General features: G+C 37.1%; 1 protein-coding gene across 5 annotated transcripts in view; it reads left to right on the top strand.

Annotated features, from left to right (window-relative positions):
• Window positions 1-20,283, top strand: part of RRM2B (ribonucleotide reductase regulatory TP53 inducible subunit M2B) — a 28,032-nt gene extending 7,749 nt beyond the window's left edge. For 2 of the 5 annotated variants that reach the window (XM_084864594.1, XM_084864592.1), the window contains exons 2-9: window positions 525-680; window positions 1,960-2,076; window positions 2,838-2,971; window positions 3,625-3,719; window positions 8,671-8,804; window positions 11,009-11,113; window positions 12,910-13,023; window positions 15,471-19,245. In XM_084864594.1, the coding sequence (XP_084720720.1) occupies window positions 639-680; window positions 1,960-2,076; window positions 2,838-2,971; window positions 3,625-3,719; window positions 8,671-8,804; window positions 11,009-11,113; window positions 12,910-13,023; window positions 15,471-15,623 (894 nt within the window). In that variant the 5' untranslated portion in view covers window positions 525-638 and the 3' untranslated portion in view covers window positions 15,624-19,245. Of the gene's footprint in view, window positions 1-524; window positions 681-1,959; window positions 2,077-2,837; window positions 2,972-3,624; window positions 3,720-8,670; window positions 8,805-11,008; window positions 11,114-12,909; window positions 13,024-15,470; window positions 19,246-19,519 lie in introns of those variants that run through there. The other 3 variants (XM_084864596.1, XM_084864593.1, XM_084864595.1) reach the window with 3 other exon arrangements.
• The last annotated feature ends 734 nt before the right edge of the window (window positions 20,284-21,017 follow it).

Genomic DNA, 21,017 nt, shown 5'->3' with positions numbered 1-21,017 from the left:
TATTTCAGTTAAAATTCGGAAAGAAAACATTAAACTAAAAAAAGACAAAAAGCTTGAAACAGTAGCTTATTTCTATCTCTTAAGAGCATTCTATCTTTGAGAGAGGAACAAAAGGGAACTTTTTGTTCACAAACTTAGAAATGTTCCCTCTGTGACATTTATAGGTCTAGTTTTGTGCTATTCCTCAAACTTAGCATTAATGACAATAATTTTGTTCAAGGCTTATATGTGCCAGGTTCTGTTTAAAGCACTTTTAATCATCAAAATTAATTTGATGATCACCCGTGAGAGAGGTATTATTTTACTGATGAGGAAACTGAGGCTCAAAGACATTAAGCAACTTGCTGAGATTACACAACCAACCAAACACTATTCACCAGCTGCGAGGTGACAGCAGGGATTCAACCCAACCAGACTGGCTGCCAAACCTGTGCTGTTTCCCCAACTCCCTCAGATGTGTGTTTAGATATGAATAAGGAGGAGATGTCTACACAAAACGGGTGTTTGTACTTTAATTTTCAAAGAGGTTATCTTCAGATCCCAACGAACATGAAGCGAAGCCAGATGAAGAACCACTCCTAAGGAAGAGTTCGCGCCGATTTGTCATCTTTCCAATCCAGTACCCCGATATTTGGAAAATGTATAAACAGGCACAGGCATCCTTCTGGACAGCGGAAGAGGTGAGTGGCTTCGCCTTTCGTCAGTGAGCATGTTCTGTGTTGCAGTGTTCACATGTTTCAGGACATCGGAAAAAACTGACATTGTAAGATACATTGAATAAGATCACTTGTATAAGATAATGTTTGAAATTACTGAGATTAAATACAGTGTTTGCCAATGTTGGTGTTTAGACTAATGTCTATAAACATGATTTCTACCACAAAAATGGCATTTTAGTTTTCCAGATTTTTACTTCCAATATATTTTAGGACGTTTTCTATTTTTAAAAAGACTTTTAGTTTGCTGTGATCAAACTTGTCTTTACTTATGGTCAGCAGAATAAGTAAAATGGCAGCTATAGCCATAAAAAGGAAGGGAAAGGTTTAGGGACCCTAAAAATAAATAAATAAATAAATAAATAAACAAACAAACAAACATGTCCGAAACATTTCTATTCTCAGAGGAAGTCATACTTATAAATTTCTTTATCACCCAGGTTTGTGACCTGCCTGGCATTACTTCTAGATATGAAAAAGTAGATGAGCCTGCGTTAAAATAGCAGCTATAACTGCTTAATTATCTGTCTATATATAAATGCCTAATTATCTAATGCTATTGTGTTATATAATCTGATATGTATTATATAAAATGTTAAAGTAACAGCTGCTGGAAGTCATTAGTTTATTCACCTCAGTTCTTTCTTGACCAGTTTCTATTCTTTCTCCTGCCTTTTGCCCCTTTTTTAGTTCCAGTGCCACTGAATTATGTTTTCCCCCAGCTTTATTGATATACTTGCTATGTAACATTTTTGTCAATTGGAGGCTGCCTTCTTGCTGTGTCTTCGCATGACAGAAAGGGCAGTGGAGCCCTCTGGGCCTCTTTCATAAGGGCACTAATCTAAGATGACCAGACATCCCGCTTTTGGCGGGACAGTCCCGATTTCTAACAATCTGTCCCCAGTCCCGATTCGGTACATTTTTAAAACGCCGTGGGACTGGGGACAGATTGTTAGAAATCGGGACGTCTGGTCACCTTACACTAATCCCACCCATGAGGGCATCACTCTCCCTAATCCCCCACCTCCAAACACCGTCACTTTGGACATTTCAGCATAGATATTTGGGGGTGATGGTGAACACAAACATTCAGTCTGTAGCAGTGATGTTAACTTTTTTTTTCCTTCTTAAAGACTTTCCTGCTAATGAGATGAACCTCCTTAACTTTGAGGTGGAAGTTAGTTTTCCAGATATTTTGAGAATTTGACTTTAAGTAAAAATGTTGAAAATCTTTTTATTTTAGGTTGACTTATCAAAGGATCTCCCACACTGGCACAAGCTTAAACCAGATGAGAAGCATTTTATCTCCCACATCCTAGCCTTTTTTGCAGCCAGCGATGGAATTGTGAATGAAAATTTGGTAAGATTTCTGTTTTATTTTACTTTTGTTCCCAGTTAGCAGTTGAATGAGGATAATGGCAGTAAGATAATTAGACTGAACATAAACATTTTTGTTTAGGAACTGAACTTGATGAAGCTTATTTCTTGAATTTGTTTTTCTGCCAAAGTGTCAGAGGAAAGAATACGTTTCTATTATTTGACCAGCACATCATTATAGCAAGCCTCTTGTACCAATTTAAAATGCGTAAGCATGAGTTTGATTTTTATTCTTAGATGTGGACCATAATAAAGAACCTGCACCTTAACCCTTCTGGAGCTCTGTAATAAGCTCTGGGTTCTGGCTCCCCGATTTTAAACTTGTATTATGGTTGGCCAGGAGGCATGTCTTCTTGCTAAAGAGAATAAAGATAAATGAACTTTCATCATTAACTGGAGGGGGCTTCAGTAGACCTACTATCTGCTGTTGGAGAAAAAAAAAAAAAGACAAGGTCAGTTATACAAAGTGAAGTGATTATTTTTTGGTAGATGTTCTACAGTTTGTCATTATAGTCAATTTCTCTATAGATCAATTCATTTAATTGCTTAAGAATTCATTATGCAGCTAATTTATTGTGGAGGGTAGATAAATAGTAGTGCTTAAAATAATCGGTAAGCACTTTCTGACCTGTTCGTGGCATGGCAGGCAGTTTTTAAGGGATAATTCTGACGTCCAGATTCTGATTTGCAGTGTTTAACGAGAGCCCACAGAGTTGGATATATTTGTTTCCCTTGTTTTCATAGGTGGAGCGGTTTAGTCAGGAGGTGCAGGTTCCAGAAGCTCGCTGTTTCTATGGCTTTCAGATTCTCATCGAGAATGTTCACTCGGAGATGTACAGTTTGCTAATAGACACTTACATCAGGGAGCCCAAGAAAAGGTATCACGGGTTTTATTCATAAAGTTTTATCATATTGCTTGGTTATGTTAAAAGCAGAATTTACTCTGAAACAAAATGTCAGGGAAATATTCAAATATGGATGTTTAACAGTATAATGTTTTCTATTGCTCAATAATGTGTTCACTTAAAAAAAAAAACTTGTATAGAACCTGTTAATCTGTGAGCACATTCTGTATATTAATTGAATATCATAATTAATTGGTCTTATATCAGACCAGATCTAAACCACTAATTTGTATTTTACTTTAATTTCTATATTTTATGGATATGCAAAAATACAGAAAAATTACAAATCTGGTAGTAGACCATAGAGTTGCAATTATATCTGATTAGCCAATGAACATTTATTTTGATTAATAAAAACACGTTAAGCTGAAACCACTTTGGCTCAGTAGATAGAGCATCAGCCTGTGGACTGAAAGGTCCCAGGTTTGATTCTGGTCAAAGGCATGTACCTTGGTTGTGGGCACATCCCCAGTTGGGGGTGTGCAGGAGGCAGCTGATCGATGTTTCTCCCTCATCGATGTTTCTAACTCTCTATCACTCTCTCTTTCTCTCTGAAAAAAATCAATAAAATATAAAAAAAGAAAAACATGTTAATAACTTTTCCATTAATTATTTTGTTTTTACAGGGAATTTTTATTTAATGCAATTGAAACAATGCCATATGTTAAGAAAAAAGCAGATTGGGCATTGCGATGGATAGCTGATAGAAAATCTACATTTGGTATGTAGTTTTAATTTATGTATATCCAACTTGCTTTGAGCATTATAATACTATTTTACCTGGTGTAACTGTCTCAAAGTCTCAATGTGCACCTTTATTAGAATAATTCTTTCTAATAATTAATTAGAAACCAGTATTAAAATAATCTAAAACTGCCCTGCTCAGTTGGTCGGAGCATTGTCCAAAAGGTGGTGGGTTTGATTCCCACCAGTCAGGGCATATACCCAGGTTGTGGGTTCATCCCCGGGTGGGGCAAGATCAATGTTTCTCGCTCTTTCCCTTTCTCTCTCTCAAATCAATAAAGTTAATTAAAAAAAAAATCTAAAACTGTATCTATTCTGTTTAATAAATTGAAAGTTGAAAGGCTAGCCGAAACCGGTTTGGCTCAATGGATAGAGCGTCGGCTTGGGGACTGAAAGGTCCTGGGTTCGATTCCGGTCAAGGGCATGTACCCTGGTTTCGGGCACATCCCCAGTAGGGGGTGTGCAAGAGGCAGCTGATCGATGACTCTCTCTCATCGATGTTTCTAACTATCTCTCTCCCTTCCTCTCTGTACAAAATCAATAAAATATATTTAAAAAAAAAAGGAAGTTGAAAGGCTAAAATCTCAATCTTAAAGCAGTCCACAGTTAATATCTGCTGTCAAAAATGTTTATTTTTAAATTTAAGGTGAGTCAAAGCCTTACATTCTTCAGGAAACAAATATATAGTTTCTGAAAAACTCAGCTAGGGCAAGGCACCGTTTGCAGGAACAGGCTTATTTTTCCTCTTCTGGATGAGTTGAAATTCAATAACTTTTTAAGGAAGTGATTAACACTGCATCTTATATGTAGTAGTTGCTCGGTAAATCTCTTTAAAATTAATTAAACTATTCAGATAATTCATTTGAATAGCTCTAAGTGTCTTATTCTTATCTATTTTATAATTTATAGTCTTTACTTTCTGGTTTTAATTAAAATGTGGGTAAACAGATCTCAAGATTTTTTATTTCAGGACTCATTTGTACACTTAAAATTTTTTGAGGACTCCAGAGTGCTTTTATTTGTGTGGGTTATTGATATTTTCACATTAGAAATTAAAACTAATAAACTTTAAACATATTTATTAATGCATTTTAAAATGAGAGTAACCTGTTAGATTTTAACATATTTATGAAAAAACTATATTTTCCAGAAAAGAATTAGTGAGAATGGCATACTTTTTAATTTTTGCAAATCTTTTTAATGCCTGACTAAATAGAAGACAGCTGAATTATATCTGCTTCTATATTTGCATGATGTTGTTTTAGTTGAAACCTACAAAGAAAAATCCATCCTCATTCAGATATGCAGTTAGAAAAGGGAAAGTATTTTACTAGGCTTTTCAGATTATTATGGTAATGCCATGTAGCATCTGCAAAACACCATATACTCATGAGAGAATGGTAGTAAAAAATATAAAATAGTGCCTTAGTATTATTAATAAAATAGTTTTGACGCCACAGACCTCCTTGGTCTATGAATTTCCAGCGGTCCATGGAGCACACATTGAGAATCAGTAAGGTACGACAAGCTTATAGTGTATTAGGGAGGAAACAGATATGTTTGTGTTGCCTTCAGTTCATTTTAAGAATGAGAAAAGCAGTGATTCTAAATGTGCATAAAAATCACTGGAGAGTCCTAACCAGTTTGGCTCAGTGGATGGAGTGTTGGCCTGCGTACTCAAGGGTCCCAAGTTCGATTCCGGTGATGGGCATATGCCCGGGTTGTGGGCTTGATCCCTAGAAGGGGGCATGTAGGAGGCAGCTGATCAATGATTCTCTCTCATCATTGATGTTTCTATCTCTCTCTCCCTCCCTCTCCATTCTTCTCTGAAATCAATAAAAATATATTTAAAAAATAAAATAAAATATTAGGATGGGTAATTACTGAAGGAAAATTGAGAACAGGCAAAAAACAACAACAAAAAACAAACAAAAAAAACAGATGCCAAAAAAGCATGTATTTCATGACACTGCCAAAGAAAGCAGCCTAGAAATACAGAAAATTAGAAGAGGGTGCAGCACCAGAAGGCTCCATTTAAATTCTCCCTATTGCTTAGTCTCAAGGCAAACTCCATTTAGGGTTCTGAGTGAGAGCCTTGGGGGAAAGAACGTGGTCTAAAATGGTGTAGGAGAGTGGAATGGGTGGTGGGAAAGGAAAAAGTGAAGAACCACAGTGGTGGCTCTCTTTGGGAGAGGAGCTAAGACACGAAAACATTGCCTCGCTTCGCCAAACACCTGTGCTTCCTGTTACCGGCTGGGGAAGTGCAGTTTTATGAACTAGTTGTGCCACCTGCACCGTTAGTGCCTTTAGCGTGGTGAAGCTGGCTTAGGGCTTTGCTAGTATTTTAGGTGATCTAGTAGGATGCAGTAGAGCAACTGTTCTTTTCTTACATCCAGACTCTTCTAATCCTTTACATTTAGCTAAAGAGAACATAAGAATACTCGTTTAAAAAAGCATTAGCTTGTTTGAAAGTTAATATGTTATAAGGAGATTCAACTTCAATAAAGCTAAAAATTCTTAATTATGTATCTGCTTAGTTTTTGAAAAATTGAGATATAGTGCTTAATTAAAAAAAATTTAAAGAACTTTAAAACATTAAACACATAGATTCAGCCACAATATATGTAAAGAAATTTAATCTTAAAGCTTGTAGTTATACAATCTTAGTGCATTGCATCATAGAGGTCAGCCTCATCTTTAATATATATCCCATTTTTCATCTCTAAAACAAATAGCCTTCACATTCATTATAACTTTTAGAAGAAATGTTTTGGAAATCTCATTTTAGTCCACATCTAGTCATGAAAATTTGTAAAAATATCCCTTATAATCTTTTAATCTCCAAAAAGAATAACTTTCTATAACCATATCTGTTATGATTTTCATTCTTTAGCATTCACATGAATGCACATCATAGTTAAAATAATTTTATTCTTATTCACAACCTTTGTATTAAATTATAGTCTCATTCCTTTATAGATAAATGTCCATATGACATAATCTTTATGTAATGAAACTGTATCAATTTTAACTCCTCATTATCTTATTAATAGTAAAATGAAAATAGAGTAATCTATATTTAAACTATGATAAATCTCCATATTAAAAACATAGCTAGTTCTAAAGTTCCATTTTTGTTTTCCAAAGAGTAAGCAGAGCATAGTGATGATGATTATTATATATTTGAAGATTTAATTTTAGTTCATTTCATATATATCACACTAAAGAGTCTTCTTTCGGTAATTCCTTCTACACAGTATGTTCTCAAGTGCCTATTTAATTTATATTTCTTATGCTATTTTTTCAAAGTGAATTTTTAAATTGTATTGATGAAGGAAATACTATAAAATAAAATACTATAAAGGTTTTTCTGGTACTTTGGGCTAATCATAGATACATATTTGATATAATTGATCTATCTGATTTGGTTTGTTTATGATAATCAGGGAAAAGTACCAAGGACAAACCAGAGCACTATTTAGAGACAGCCAGTAATATTTAAATTTAGTCTTCTTTCTTTTTGGAATTAAATATTATAATGACATTTGTTTGGGAAGTTATACATATTTATTCAGTTTTTTGCATCAAGTTTTAGCAATTTTATAATGTCTTTTATCATCTAGTACTTATTTAGTTTCCACTGATATAGATCAGGACACATTTATTAAGAGCCTGCTGTTGTGTATTTGGTCTCCCAACAAGTACTGGGATACCAACTATGATGTCATCTGTGGTCTTTAATTAATTAAAGTTCTCAGTTGCCTTTGTTTTACAGTCTTATAGAACAAACTTTTCTCCCTAGACAGACATATATACATATTTCAAGTATGCAGTGTGGCATAAGGGGCTTGAGAATGATCTATTTGTTTTTTTCCACTTAAAAAATATATATTTTTATTGATTTCAGAGAGGAAGGGAGAGGGAGGGAGAGAAACATCAATGACGAGAGAGAATCATTAATTGGCTGTCTCCTGCATGCCTGCTACTGGGGATTGAGCTCGCAACCCAGGCATGTGCCCTTATTTGGAATCAAACCTGGGACCCTTCGGATGCTCTATCCACTGAGCCAACAGGCTAGGGTGAGAATGACCTTCTTTTGGGTTAGACCTATAATCATCCCCAAGGGATAATATTGCAGATGTGCTGCCACTAGAGATGGGTGAGGAGATTGGCTTCTGCAAAGTCCTTTCCTAACAGTGAGGGACCTTTGAAATTGGGCCTTCTGTATTTAGCATAAGACAGTGCTTTTCCTATGTGATGGGGCATTCTATCTGATAGATACAGTTATACTTTGCAGCTGAATTTATCTGTTTTTCTCTAACTGCAGATGCAGGGCAATGATTTTGAAATGTTTGTAGCTAAAAATAGAAACCTCAGTGACCTCCCTTCTCCCAGCCACAAAGAGGGAGACATTTGTTATAAAAGCCATCCTCTGCTCTCCATTCTTGAGACACACACACGCACACACACTTACTGCACTCACAGGCATGCGTGGTACACGGATAAATCACCTCTTCTTTTTTAGTGTAAAAGGTTCTCCTCTGTCTACATACCAAGACCTATAGGAGACTTCAGTGTTTGACATAGGATTTGAAGTAGATATACCTTTCTGTACTTTTCTGCTCTACCCTGTTTCCCTGAAAATAAGACAGTGTCTTATATTAATTTTTTCTCCCAAAGTTGCGCTAGGTCTTATTTTCAGGGGATGTTTTATCTTTCCATGCGCAAGGTCTTATTTTCGGGGAAACACGATAGTAGGTAGAGGTGTCGGATTTCCTCCTAAGGACTCTTGGCACTAACTTTGTTGATTTTGTTTCTGGGCAGAAAAGTTGTGATATTGTTATAAAAATATGTAAAGTGTGTATGTAGCTTAAAAATGTCTGCAACATATAATATTTCGTACAATGAAACTAGTTTTTGTCTCCTAGGGGAAAGGGTGGTGGCCTTTGCTGCTGTAGAAGGAATTTTCTTCTCAGGATCATTTGCTGCAATATTCTGGTTAAAGAAAAGAGGTCTGATGCCTGGACTCACCTTTTCCAATGAACTCATCAGCAGAGATGAAGTAAGAAATGAAGTATTCTTCCATTAGTATTTGTGTTTATACTTGACTAGAGGCACAGTCTGGGATCCCTCGGGGATGTCTGCCTGGAGATGGGGCCTAAGCTGGCAGTCAGACATCGCTTTCGCAGTCTGGGGCTCCTGCAGCCTAGGACCCCTCGCTCCTTACCCCGCCTGCAGTGGAGGCAGGAGAAACTCCCGCCACCGCTGCGCTCACCAGCCAGAAGCCGCTCACCAGCCAGAAGCCGGGCGCTTGCTGCTCCTCAGTGCTGCCTCGGAGGCGGGAGAGGCTCCTGCCATCCCTGTTGCTCTCACCAGCTGTGAGTCCGGGTCAGGGCTTCTGGCTGAGTGAGGTCCTCCACCCCCCCAGGGGAGTGCGCTGACCACTAGGGGGCAGCTCCTGCATTGAACACCTGCCCCCTGGTGGTCAGTACATGTCATAGCAACCAGTCATTCTGCCATTTGGCCTTTTATTATATTACTGGAGACCCAGCGCGCATGAAATCATGCACGGTTAGGGTCCCTAGGCCTGGGCTGGCCTCCGTCACATGGTTTCTGCTGCCCTGAGATGCTACATGAAGCTCCCCACCCCAGAACGCTCCACAATGCTCACAGCCCCTCGACTGCTCTGCGAGGCTCTCCCCGCCCCTCGATTGCTCTGCGAAGCTTGTTGCCGCCCTGCGAGGCTCGCCGCTGGACGCTCCTCGAAACTCCCCCACCCCACCACTGCTCCGCAAAATTTGCTGCCGCCTGAGTGACTGCTCTGCTAAGCTCACAGCCACCCCAAGAGGCAGCCCACCACCATCGCTCAACAGTCCCCAGTCCCGCCTCACCACCAGCCCCCCTCATGGTGAGCATCTCAGGGGCTGGGGGAGAGGAGGGATCCAGAGGTGCTCCATGCACTTCATGGTGACCGGTCGCCTGTTCGGTCGTGACGCCACCTAGCTCTTTATATAAAACTAGAGCCCGATGCACGAAATTTGTGCAAGAGTAGGCCTTCTTCCCCCAGCTGCCAGCACCGGCTTCCCTCTCAGCCCCAGCTTCCATCCATAAAGGACTTCTGGTCTAATTAGCATATTATGCTTTTATTATTGTGGATAGTTTTCAGGTACTTGTTGATTTATTTAGAAAAATCTAACATATTCTGATTTGTAATCCTTTAAAGTGTCTGTGTCTTCCTCTTCATCACCCTTTGGTGGCTTACAAAATTGTTGTTTTCCTTGTGGTTTAGAAATGTTAATCAACTCTGCCTCAGTGTGCTTTGTTAATTTTGTTTGGAATGCCATCATCTTTCTATATCTCTGGCTTCCTTCTCTTTTTCTGTTTTGACTTTTTGAAATTTTCCTCTGTTGTCTTCAGCTTTAGAACATCTGTTTTGTGTTCATTGTGGGTTAAATTATTGTAGGTTAATCTCTTTGCTCTGTTCTTCAACTATTTAACATTCTATACCATTTCTTATATTTGCATAACCATTCTGTTCTCAAGGTATTTCACAACTTTTTCTTCATTGGTTGAGTTATTTGAGCAATGTCATTTCATCTTCAAATGGTATGCTTAATCCTTCACTTTCCATTTTCATTGCACTAAACTCCTTTTTGACTTGAGCCATTCTTATTTAATATAAATGACTTCAAAATCTGAGTGTTTCAGCTGTTCTTTAAATACTTTTTTCAATCATTTCTTTCTTTTTTTATAATATATTTTATTGATTTTTTACAGAGAGAAAGGGAGAGAGATAGAGAGCTAGAAACATCGATGAGAGAGAAGCATCGACCAGCTGCCTCTTGCACACCCCCTACTGGGATGTGCCCGCAACCAATGTACATGCCCTTGACCGGAATCGAACCTGAGACCTTTCAGTCTACAGACCAAAGCTTTACCACTGAGTCAAACCAGTTTGGCTCAATCATTTCTTAATTTTTTAGACATTAAACATAAATGAACTTTCATATAGTTCTTCTTATTTTGTTTTCCTTTCCAAAATGCTTTTGATTGTAGGTTTTTGTTGTTGTTAATTAATTCTTCTTTCATGTTGATGAGCTAAGATTTGCTTGCACTGAACATTTTTTATTTTTTCTTAATCTTTCTCTCTTCTTGCATTCCTAGAACCTATTCTATATAATGTCTGACACATCACTGTGTGAAAATAGCTGATTAAACTTTCTTTTTTTTTTTTTTTTTTTTTTACATTTTTTTCTTCTGTTTTAGGGGCTTCACTGTGACTTTGCTTGCTTGATGTTTCGATACTTAGTAAACAAGCCTTCAGAAAAAAGGGTCAGGGAGATCATTGTTAATGCTGTTGAAATTGAGCAGGTAAGCAGGGAAGCTTATATATGATTGATTAGCACATCTCTCTCTGAAGTTTGTATCATTCTATTATTAGGTTGACTCATTTGAAACTGCCATTCTGCAGGTAAAAATAAAAATCAACAATTTTATATGGTCAATCTGACAGTGCCAATAGATAATGTGTTACAACTATTATGTCAGTCTATAATTTGGTTTTATACATTACTTTATGGATATAAAGTCCATTTAAGGACTGTTTTTCCTGTCTCATTGACCTGTCAAATTTTGTGCCATAACAAACTATTTTAATTATTCTAGCTTTATATTTTTAGATTGTTAGCTGTTAGAGGGAGGTCATGGTTTCTTGTTTGTTTTGTATTCTCAAAAATCTAGCAGGGTATCTAGCTAGAAGCATGCACCAGATGCACCAGATGCTTAGAGAATGAATAAATTAGTGAATAGCAAAACTCAATTTATAGCATGTAACAATCTGTGACTAGAAAGATCTGGATGCTCCACTTAGGATGTGTTTTATTATTTGAAAGAACTAGTTTAAATGTAAAACACATTTAAAAAAATGTTTTTAAATACTGAATAGTTAAACAGCCAAACTTCTTATATTGGGAGGGGAAAAGATAAAAATAAAATACATTCTGGTATCTGTAATCATTTTGAGAACTAAATTTAGATGGTTAATGTTTTTATTTTCCTCTATTAACATTTTGCCATTGTCCATTAATGTAATTGGTGTACATTTTATCTTCCAACCCTCTTCTAGTCTCGTTTCTTTGTTAATTGAGTTTTCTTTCTTTTGTAATGTCCTTCCATAATGATGTTCTCCACATGATCATCTTTGGTGAATATTTTTCTACATATTTCAGAACAAAGTATCTCCAAATATCATAATTTACCCTGGCTGGGTAGCTCAGTTGGTTAGAGCATCCTCTCAGTATGCCAACATTGCGGGTTCAATCCCCGGTCAGGGCACATACAGGAATCAACCAGTGAATGCATAAATAAGTGGAACAATAAATCGATGTTTCTATCTCTCTCTCCCTTCCTCTCTCTCTAAAATCCATCAGTATAAAATTTAAAAGTACTAGTACCCTGTTTCCCCGAAAATAAGACAGTGTCTTATATTAATTTTTGCTCCCAAAGATGCGCTAGGTCTTATTTTCAGGGGATGTCTTATTTTTCCATGAAGAAGAATACGGTACACATTTATTGTTAAATGAAAATAAAGGAAATGTATTACCCGTATATGGTACGGTAGTACGGTAGTTGTCAACACAAACCAGACAAACTGTGAATCCTACAGTATTAAGAATGTACTCATTTATTCAATGACAATCATGTCATCATCTTCTATCTGGAACATCATCATAACAATCCAATTCCTGAATTTCCTGGTGAATTTCTTGTGACTCCATTTCTTTCAGAATCAGTGGACCAATTCTCTCATGTTTAGCCTAGGGGGAAGGGGGGCCTTATTTTCGGCGGAATGCCTTATATTTCACTCAGAAGGAAACCTGTAAGTAGGTCTTATTTTCGGAGGATGTCTTATTTTCGGGGAAACACGGTAATTTGGTAATAAGTTTCCATTTATTTTGGCTATTTGAGAATGTGAAATAATGGGAACAGTAAATATCCCAAACATTTTTAAACAAATTTTTGCCATGTTGAAAGAATTTAACCTAGTGTACTTTCCTTGGACAAGATTAGTGACTTAGAAGATTAATAAGACTAAAACTGTCCTTTTATTTGGAAGATACATAATTATTTCATGTTCTGTCTTTGTACTATATTCTATTTTCTCTCAGGAATTCTTAACAGAAGCCTTGCCAGTTGGCCTCATTGGAATGAATTGTGTTTTGATGAAACAGTATATTGAGTTTGTAGCTGACAGATTACTTGTGGAACTTGGATTCTCAAAAGTAAGATTTAAAAAAATGTATGACTACTAAGCTAAAATATTATTGTCAAATGAGGTGACTAAAATATTACATTTCAACTGAAAGCATTTGTAGCATACTAGTTTGCTTTTAAAATGTCCATTGCATTGTTTTGCATGAACAAATTGGCTTTGCAAAATCCTTTGAAACTTAAAATAAAATTCATAACAAAAGTAGGAGGCTGACAAATCTTAGAATTAATAAGCTCAATAAATTGTATTTTCTTATAATTGCATGTATTTATTTAAAATCAGATTATTTTTAGATAATTGTATTTCATGTGCACTTATGTGTTTTACCCTCATATAAATCTCCATGTGTCTTTGTTGTAATTTGGGGGTTAATACTTTTTAACCCTTTGCACTCCGCTGTCCCCTCTCAGGGGACATCGGAATTCTAGCATATCACTCGGATGTCCCCTCTCAGGGGACATTGCAGTTTATTAGTGATTACGGGGAATTGAGTTATTTCAACACACGTTTCCGCCGCAAAGTAGCGTCGAGTAGCTGGTAGCCAATGTCCAGAATGGTTTGGAGTGCAAAGGGTTAAAATATATATTTTAATTGATTTCAGAGAGTAAGGGTGAGAGAGAGAGAGAAACATCACTGATGAGAGAGAATCATTGATCGGCTGCCTCCTGCACATCCCACACTGGGATTGAGCCCACAACCTGGCCCCATGGTTCATAGATCAATTCTCTACCACTGAGCCATGCTGGCTGGGCTGGGTTGATACTTCTAAATAGGAAATAGTTATTATGACGACATTAACTATCATAACTTGCTCTTTGAACTCAGTTGTCTTGAAGTTATTTCTGTCATTTTGTTTATCAGATATAATGTATCTGAGTTTTGTAAAGAGGTGTGATTTTTCACATGACTTAGCAGATGGAGGTTACAGCCAGACTACCTGGGTTTGAATCCTGGTTCCACTACTTTCTAGCTATGTGACTTAGGCAAGTTGCTTAACTTTTATCTCAGTTTCCTATCCATAAAATGGGGATGATAATAATAGTACCACAAAAGATTGTTTAAAGCACTTAAAATAGTGTAAAGGCACACCAAGTGGTCATGTTTTATTCCACATACTTTACTGTGTTTTGCATCATGGTAATTAAAAATTATAGATTTTGATTTCTTAGCATGGAAATGTAAGTTTAAATTGTACTTAATGAGAAGCCTTATGAAATTCTTGATTCTGGGTAATTACCTTTTTTGGCTATGCATTTATATTCTGGTAACTACAAAAATACTATAAAGAAAGAGTCAGGTGAGGGCAAGGTTTTTGAAAGAGAAACTATTTATCCTATATAATAAAAGGCTAATATACAAATCAACCGAATGGTGGAACAACAGGTTGCTATGACACATACTAACCACCAGGGGGTAGATGCTCACTGCAGGTCAAGTGTGCTCCCTCCATGCAGCAGCGCTAAGGATATCCAACTGCTGGCTTAGGCCCACTCTCCAGCAGTCGGACTTTTTAACTTTTTAACTATGAACACCACAAATAAGAATATATTCAAATAACCCAATTAAAAATGGGCAAAGAATCTTAGTAGACAAGAAGACCTTTCTCTAAAGAAAATTTACAAAAGGCAAATAAGCACATGAAAAGATGCGCAAAATCATTATCAGGTAAATGCAAATCAAGACTACATTAAGATACCATTTCACACACCTTAGGGCAGATCCTATGCAATAAAAGAGAAACATGCAAATTGTTTGTAACTTCACTATACCCACAAGCCACGCCCACCAGCCAATCAGGACGAGTGTGCAAATTAACTCAACCAAGATGGCAGTTAATTTGCATATCCAGGCGCACAGCGAAGACTGAAGACAGCCTAGAAAGAATACTCTTAAGTTAAAAAGTCCTCTTTTATTGCCCCTCATGACTTATTAAGATGTTTCACAGTTTCCATCAAACTGTATCTTCAAGTCTGCTTCTTGAATTGAGAAGCAATAAAAAAGCTTCTTGTCAACATACGTTCCATTTTTTTGGAAGGGTCACTATGGATAGAATTTACTCTGTCTTACCTCATCAGTTCCTTAACTGATGTGATTATTCTCTTAAGGAACTAAGAAATATTTAGTTCTACACTACATTGTTGGGAATTTAATATTTTTCTACTACTGTGTTTCTCCGACATCCTCTGAAAATAAGACCTAGCGCCTGGAAACAGACATCCCCTGAAAATAAGACCTAGCGCAACTTTGGGAGAAAAAATTAATATAAGACACTGTCTTATTTTCGGGGAAACAGGGTATGTTTAGGTTGCTACCTTATGGTAATACCTGTGAAAAATGTCTATAATATCTATGGTGTCATAGGTGTTAGAGACTTGAGCTCTGTTATCTGTTGCTCTTCTTGTGGGATATAATTTGGTTTCTTCAGAATATCTAACAACATTTCTTTTTCCTTTTCAGATTTTTCAGGCAGAAAATCCTTTTGATTTTATGGAAAACATTTCTTTAGAAGGGAAAACAAATTTCTTTGAGAAGCGTGTTTCAGAGTATCAGCGTTTTGCAGTGATGGCGGAAAACACAGATAACGTCTTCACCTTGGATGCAGATTTTTGAAACCCTTCCCTTATCTAAACTTACCATTGGTAAACAGCAGTCTATTTTTCTCTGCTTTAAAAAATATAAAAACAAAAAAAAATTTTTTTAAAGTATCTCCTTTAAGGAATTCCTAGGAGTTTTCTCAAAAGGAAATTCAAAACCAAATATCAGTCCATTTGGATCTGTAGGAATACCCTCTAACTTTCCAGTTCAACAGCCAGAGTGTGACCTAAATGCTTTTGTTTTGTTACCAAAATATAAGGTGGCATCATGTAGTGATTAAGAGCTTGAGGTGAGGTCTCAGATATAAATTTGAGATTCTGTCCTTACACTTGGCAAGTCAGTTAATTGCTCTCAACTTCATGTACTTACCTTTAAAATGATTATAACAGCCCTGGCCAGTATGTCTCAGTTGGTTGGAGCATCATCCCATTAATCAAAAGGTGGCAGGTTTGATTCCTGGTCAGGGTATATGCAGGAGGCAACTGATCGATGTTTCTCTCTCCCAGTGACGTTTCTCTCTCTCTCTCCCTTCCTCTCTATAAAATAAATTAAAAATAAAAATAAATAAAATGAGAGTGAATGTGAGGATTTAGGCACAAAATAAGTGCTTAGTCAGTGCTGCCACCACCACCGCCACCACTACTGCTATTACTACTAGTACATATTATTATTAATAGTGTTAATTGCAATGATATTGTGATAAAATGCTCCCATCTCAAAGTAATTACAATTCTAGATCCTAAGATCCAGAGTTAAATCTTAGCATTTTTAATGTTTGAGGAAGGATATAAAGAGTTCCTAAAGATAATAATTCTCATTAATATGAGAGTAATTTCTTTGAATTCCTTGATATATGGAGTAAAGGAAATTTAGTTCTTAGTTGCTTTGGGCAGGATACTTATGGAGTGGAATCAGGAGGTTATTATAATAGTTGGCCTTATGAGCAAAATGATTCTGCTCCTTTAGAAATTATAAAGGGGTAACTATTGCCAGATGTAACCCTGGAATGTTTAAAACCAGGCGAATTAGCTAGACTAGCATTTCCCAGAGAGTGTTTGAAGAGTTATTAGCCCTCTAGATATTTTGTGGGGTTCTGTGGTCAGAGTTTGGGAAATGCTGTACAGTCTATTCCTCTTTACAGTATACACTCAGTACATCAAAGACTGAGAAATTCTGTAATATGTAAACTTATTTCCCTCTGCATATTCCAAATGTACTAAACACGGATATGTTTTTCATTTGTTAATATCTAACCCGACTAACATTCCTCAGGATATACTTCGGAAAAAGCTGGCCCGGGATAATTTTATACATAGAAGAAGGTCTTGTGGCTAAGCCAGAGAGAACCTGCTGGGGTTATGAGCCATTTCAGATTTATGCCAAGCTGAGTTATGTGCTGTGATTGGGCTCATCTGTATTTAATACTCTTAAAACTTTTTTTTTTTTTTTTGCTGTTGTGAGATGTAGTTCTTTTAATGGAACTGTGCATGCTGCAGGATAGCAGATGGTGCAGGAGAGGGAGGAAAGACCAGAAGCCAAGCTCTCTGAGCAGTCTGCCCCTCTTCACAGTCGCCTGAGCCCCAGCAAGCAGTGGGGTGCCCCGCTCACAGCATAATACCAGGTCATAAAATTCCGGAAGCTCAGATTTAGAGATTTCCTCTTTGTATAAATTTTTGCTCCAATCATGCCACAACTATCTAATTGGCTAAAATAGGACGTGCTCAAGTGGATGCAAAAGGAAATGACTATAACCTTATTTGTTAGCATGATATCAGAAACTTGAGATGTGAGGCTATGATAATACCATTTGTTTGTTCAGTTCTTCATAGTTTGCCAGGTGCTTTTAACATCACATCTTTTGGTCTCACAACAGTGTTCTGAGGGTGACAGAGCAGCTAGTACTGAAATTTTACCAATGGAAAGAGCGAGGCTCAGAGAAGTTAAATGACTTGGCCAAGGTCTGTTCATAGTCACTGTCCCTACAATGTAATTTTTTAAAGGTCATATTTCTTGTATTTAATCATTTGTCGACCTTGATTTGATTTTGCCTATTTCCCCATTAAAGTATTACATTAAGGTATCAAAGTATTAGGGTATCATATACATTAATTAAAGTATCAAAGTATCATAAACATCTTAACTATATTCCGGGAATATGTTCAAATATATTTACTACCATACAAAAGCTTTACATTTAAAATTGGTAATATCTGTAATGATGGAATGGAAGAAAAATAGTCCATATTTACAGTCCATATATCCTTTGTTTTGAATCTAAATTTTTCTCATAGGTAATGACAGGTGCCTTAATATGAAGCTTATTTATAGTAGCAATAAACCTAACTATTGAGATGAAGAAATTTTAATACTGAAATACTGGATTTTTAATACACTGGTGTATTATTTTTGGTATTCTATACCCTTTCCCAGGCCTCCAGGTTGCATATTTATTTATTATGTTTAGTATTTTGGTTCTTAGTTTTGAAGGAATCAAGAAATTATGGAATTTCTTTTTAGTATTATCTTGCAGGTAAAGAAAGAAAGAGTATGTTTACAATTTTTTTAACAGCACGTGTATTTAAATCATTGCTATAGCAGTTAAAGTTAATTTTTTTTAGGAATATAAAAACTGGTAGTCCTATGATATATTGCATTTATTTTAAATGTTTCATTTTAGTATGTAGAATCATGTCTTAGAAGGATTTGGGGAGACAGTTTGGTCCAGTGCTTTCAGACAGGGCTGTTTTACTGTCCAGTTATACAATAATGAACAATTATTATTACAATACAAGCTTACCCCAGTCATGTCTTTATATATGAAATTTTTACAGTTTCATTTTGGAAATTCAAGTTTTCTGCTTCTTTTGCCATTTTGTTTTTCATTTGTTCATTAAAAAAGTGGTTATTGAGAAAGACAGCAGCTTGCCTATTTAAAAAATAAATTATTTAATTATCAGAATCTTGCATTTCACATTTAATTGTGCTAACATCACTGTCATAGAATTTCCAAATTGCATTTGTGCAGATTAAGCTGAGGGCCCACTGTCACTAACTGGTTTTCAGTGATAAAGAAGGGCTGACATGACAGCCAATGGAGTCCTCTCGTCAGTTCTTACGTTTTTGAACTAAGTTGAGTGAATTGGTAGCCGAATCAGCAGAGGCTGCATACGTGGTACAGAAGTGAGATCTGTATGTCTTTGTTTGAAGTGCTCTGCTCCTTCTTAGACAGCTGTGCGTATGAAGGGGAATCAGACATTCCTGAGGCTGTACAAAGAAAGAATTTAAGCCTTCGAATTAGGTTATTTCTGTTCAAGAAAATATAGGTGCATATGAAAGGCTGGAGAATGATATTTTTTATACAGATAAAAATATAACTCATTCTTTTTCTAAATTCATAACTCATGCATTTGACTTTGCTTTATGACCATGTTTTGATATTTCCAAATGTCTGGTCGTTTAGCAAAGTTATTTGGTATCTACTGTGTTCTGAGAGCTTTATGAGGTGGTGCACCTAATATTTTTTTGCTAAAATACATTATGGTCAATCAGGACAGCCCTGCATACATAGAATTTCCCCTCCCAAAGAAATGAGTTATTTTGTTTTAGTTTAGTTGAAATAAACTGTGTTATAGCTACATTACTTGTGTATGTCCTTTTTGAGGAGGAGTTTTTCTTTATAAGTGCAGGGGCTACCCTAGTCAAGAAATGTGTATATTTCCCAACCCATTATGAACCCAATAATCCAGTTTTTCCTTATTTGCATCCCAGCAGCCAAATACTTCTAGAAAAAAAGTCATACATGATAAATTGGGTCTACTATGAATTCATGATTGCCCACTGTCTTAGTCCAGTCAGGCTACTATAAAAAAACAATAGGTGACTTAAACAAGACACTCCTCTCAATTCCATAGGCTGGGCAGTCCAAGATCAAGGTGCTGACACACTCACTGTCTGGTGAGCCTCACTTCCTGGTTCACAGACAGCTGTCTACCGCCGTGTCCTCCGTGGAAGCAGAGGCAAGAGAGCTCCCTGAGGTCTTCTCTCAGAGAGGCACTGGCTCCATTCCCCTCTCACAGGCCCGCCTCCAAACCCATCCCAGCGGCAATTTGGTCTTACCATGAAGTTCGGTGGGACACAAGCATTCGGCTCATAGCGCCTACCTGAGCCCCTTCTTTCCGTCCTCCTACAATTTCCTGTAAACTCAGTCTCCATTCTCCTCAGCTGCCTTTTCACCCTGTCTCCACTCGGCTGCTGCCCTCACTCCAGATTCACAGAGCACCTGGGACCCACTTGCTTTGCATATGTCATCTCTTCTCATGCTCTTAATGACCTGTTGGGAAGGCATTTCCCTTTCCTTCCCAGCTATTTGTTGAGGGTACCCTAAGTGATGGCGATCAAAGCAGGGGCAGACGTCCCATCTGCTTCGGGGAGCACCGAGGGGCAGGCACGTCATTAACAAGCAAAGTAAAGAAAAGGGAATTTTCGCCAAAACCGGTGTGGCTCAGTGGATAGAGCATCAGCCTGCGGACTGAAAGGTCCCAGGTTTGATTCCAATCAAGGGCACATCCCCAGTAGTGTGTGTGCAGGAGGCAGCTGATCTGTGTTTCTCTCTCATCGATGTTTCTAACTATCCCTCTCTCTTCCTCTCTGTAAAAAATCAATAAAGTATATTTTATTTATTTTATTTTATTTTTTATTTTATTTTTTTAAACTTAATATAGTCATTTCTATTTTATTAAAAGGTCCCATTCTTTCTATCACTGTTAATATGACTAAAGAGAGAAGAAACAAAGTAGATGAGGAAACTCATTGACTTGGAGTGAAATTAAACCCTCACATTTCAGATAATTGCAGTTTGTTTAAAATGTCCATTTCATTCTGCCATCTACAGCAGAAGTGACAAAGCAACTGACCAAGGGTCAAATTAGGTCCAAACTAGCTTTCTTTAGCCTACAGGATACATTTTGTTTTATCTCGCATTTGTTTTTGCTGTGGCCACTTTCCCCCTCCTATTTTTAAGGCTGTTTAAATGCCCTCCAGGACTCACACTCTATATTCAGTTATCCGTGGGATGGTTATTGTCAAATCCAGGCAAATTCACACCCGTAGAGCAACTGCAATAAAGTATATTTTAAAAAGAAAAGGTAATTTCCTCCATTTGGGAGATGACTATCAGAGAGGTCTACCTGTCTCCTCCTTGCTTCAAGTGGTTCAGATAGAGCCGGCATTGTGGCCCAGTTCTGCCTGATGGCAGAGCTCATGCTCTCTCCAGAGTCCCCAGGTGAAGACATTGCTGCGCCTCTGATGGGCACAGAGTACACCTGGGAAGGCAGCTGCAGGTGTGCTCAGGAGTGTGTGTGAGTGAGAGAGAGAGAGAGAGAGAGAGAGAGAGAGAGAGAGAGAGAGAGA

Source organism: Pipistrellus hanaki (genome assembly GCF_964339955.1).
Source record: "Pipistrellus hanaki genome assembly, chromosome: 17".
NCBI classification, from domain to species: Eukaryota; Metazoa; Chordata; class Mammalia; order Chiroptera; family Vespertilionidae; genus Pipistrellus; species Pipistrellus hanaki.
This window is presented reverse-complemented; position numbering and strand designations above follow the sequence as displayed.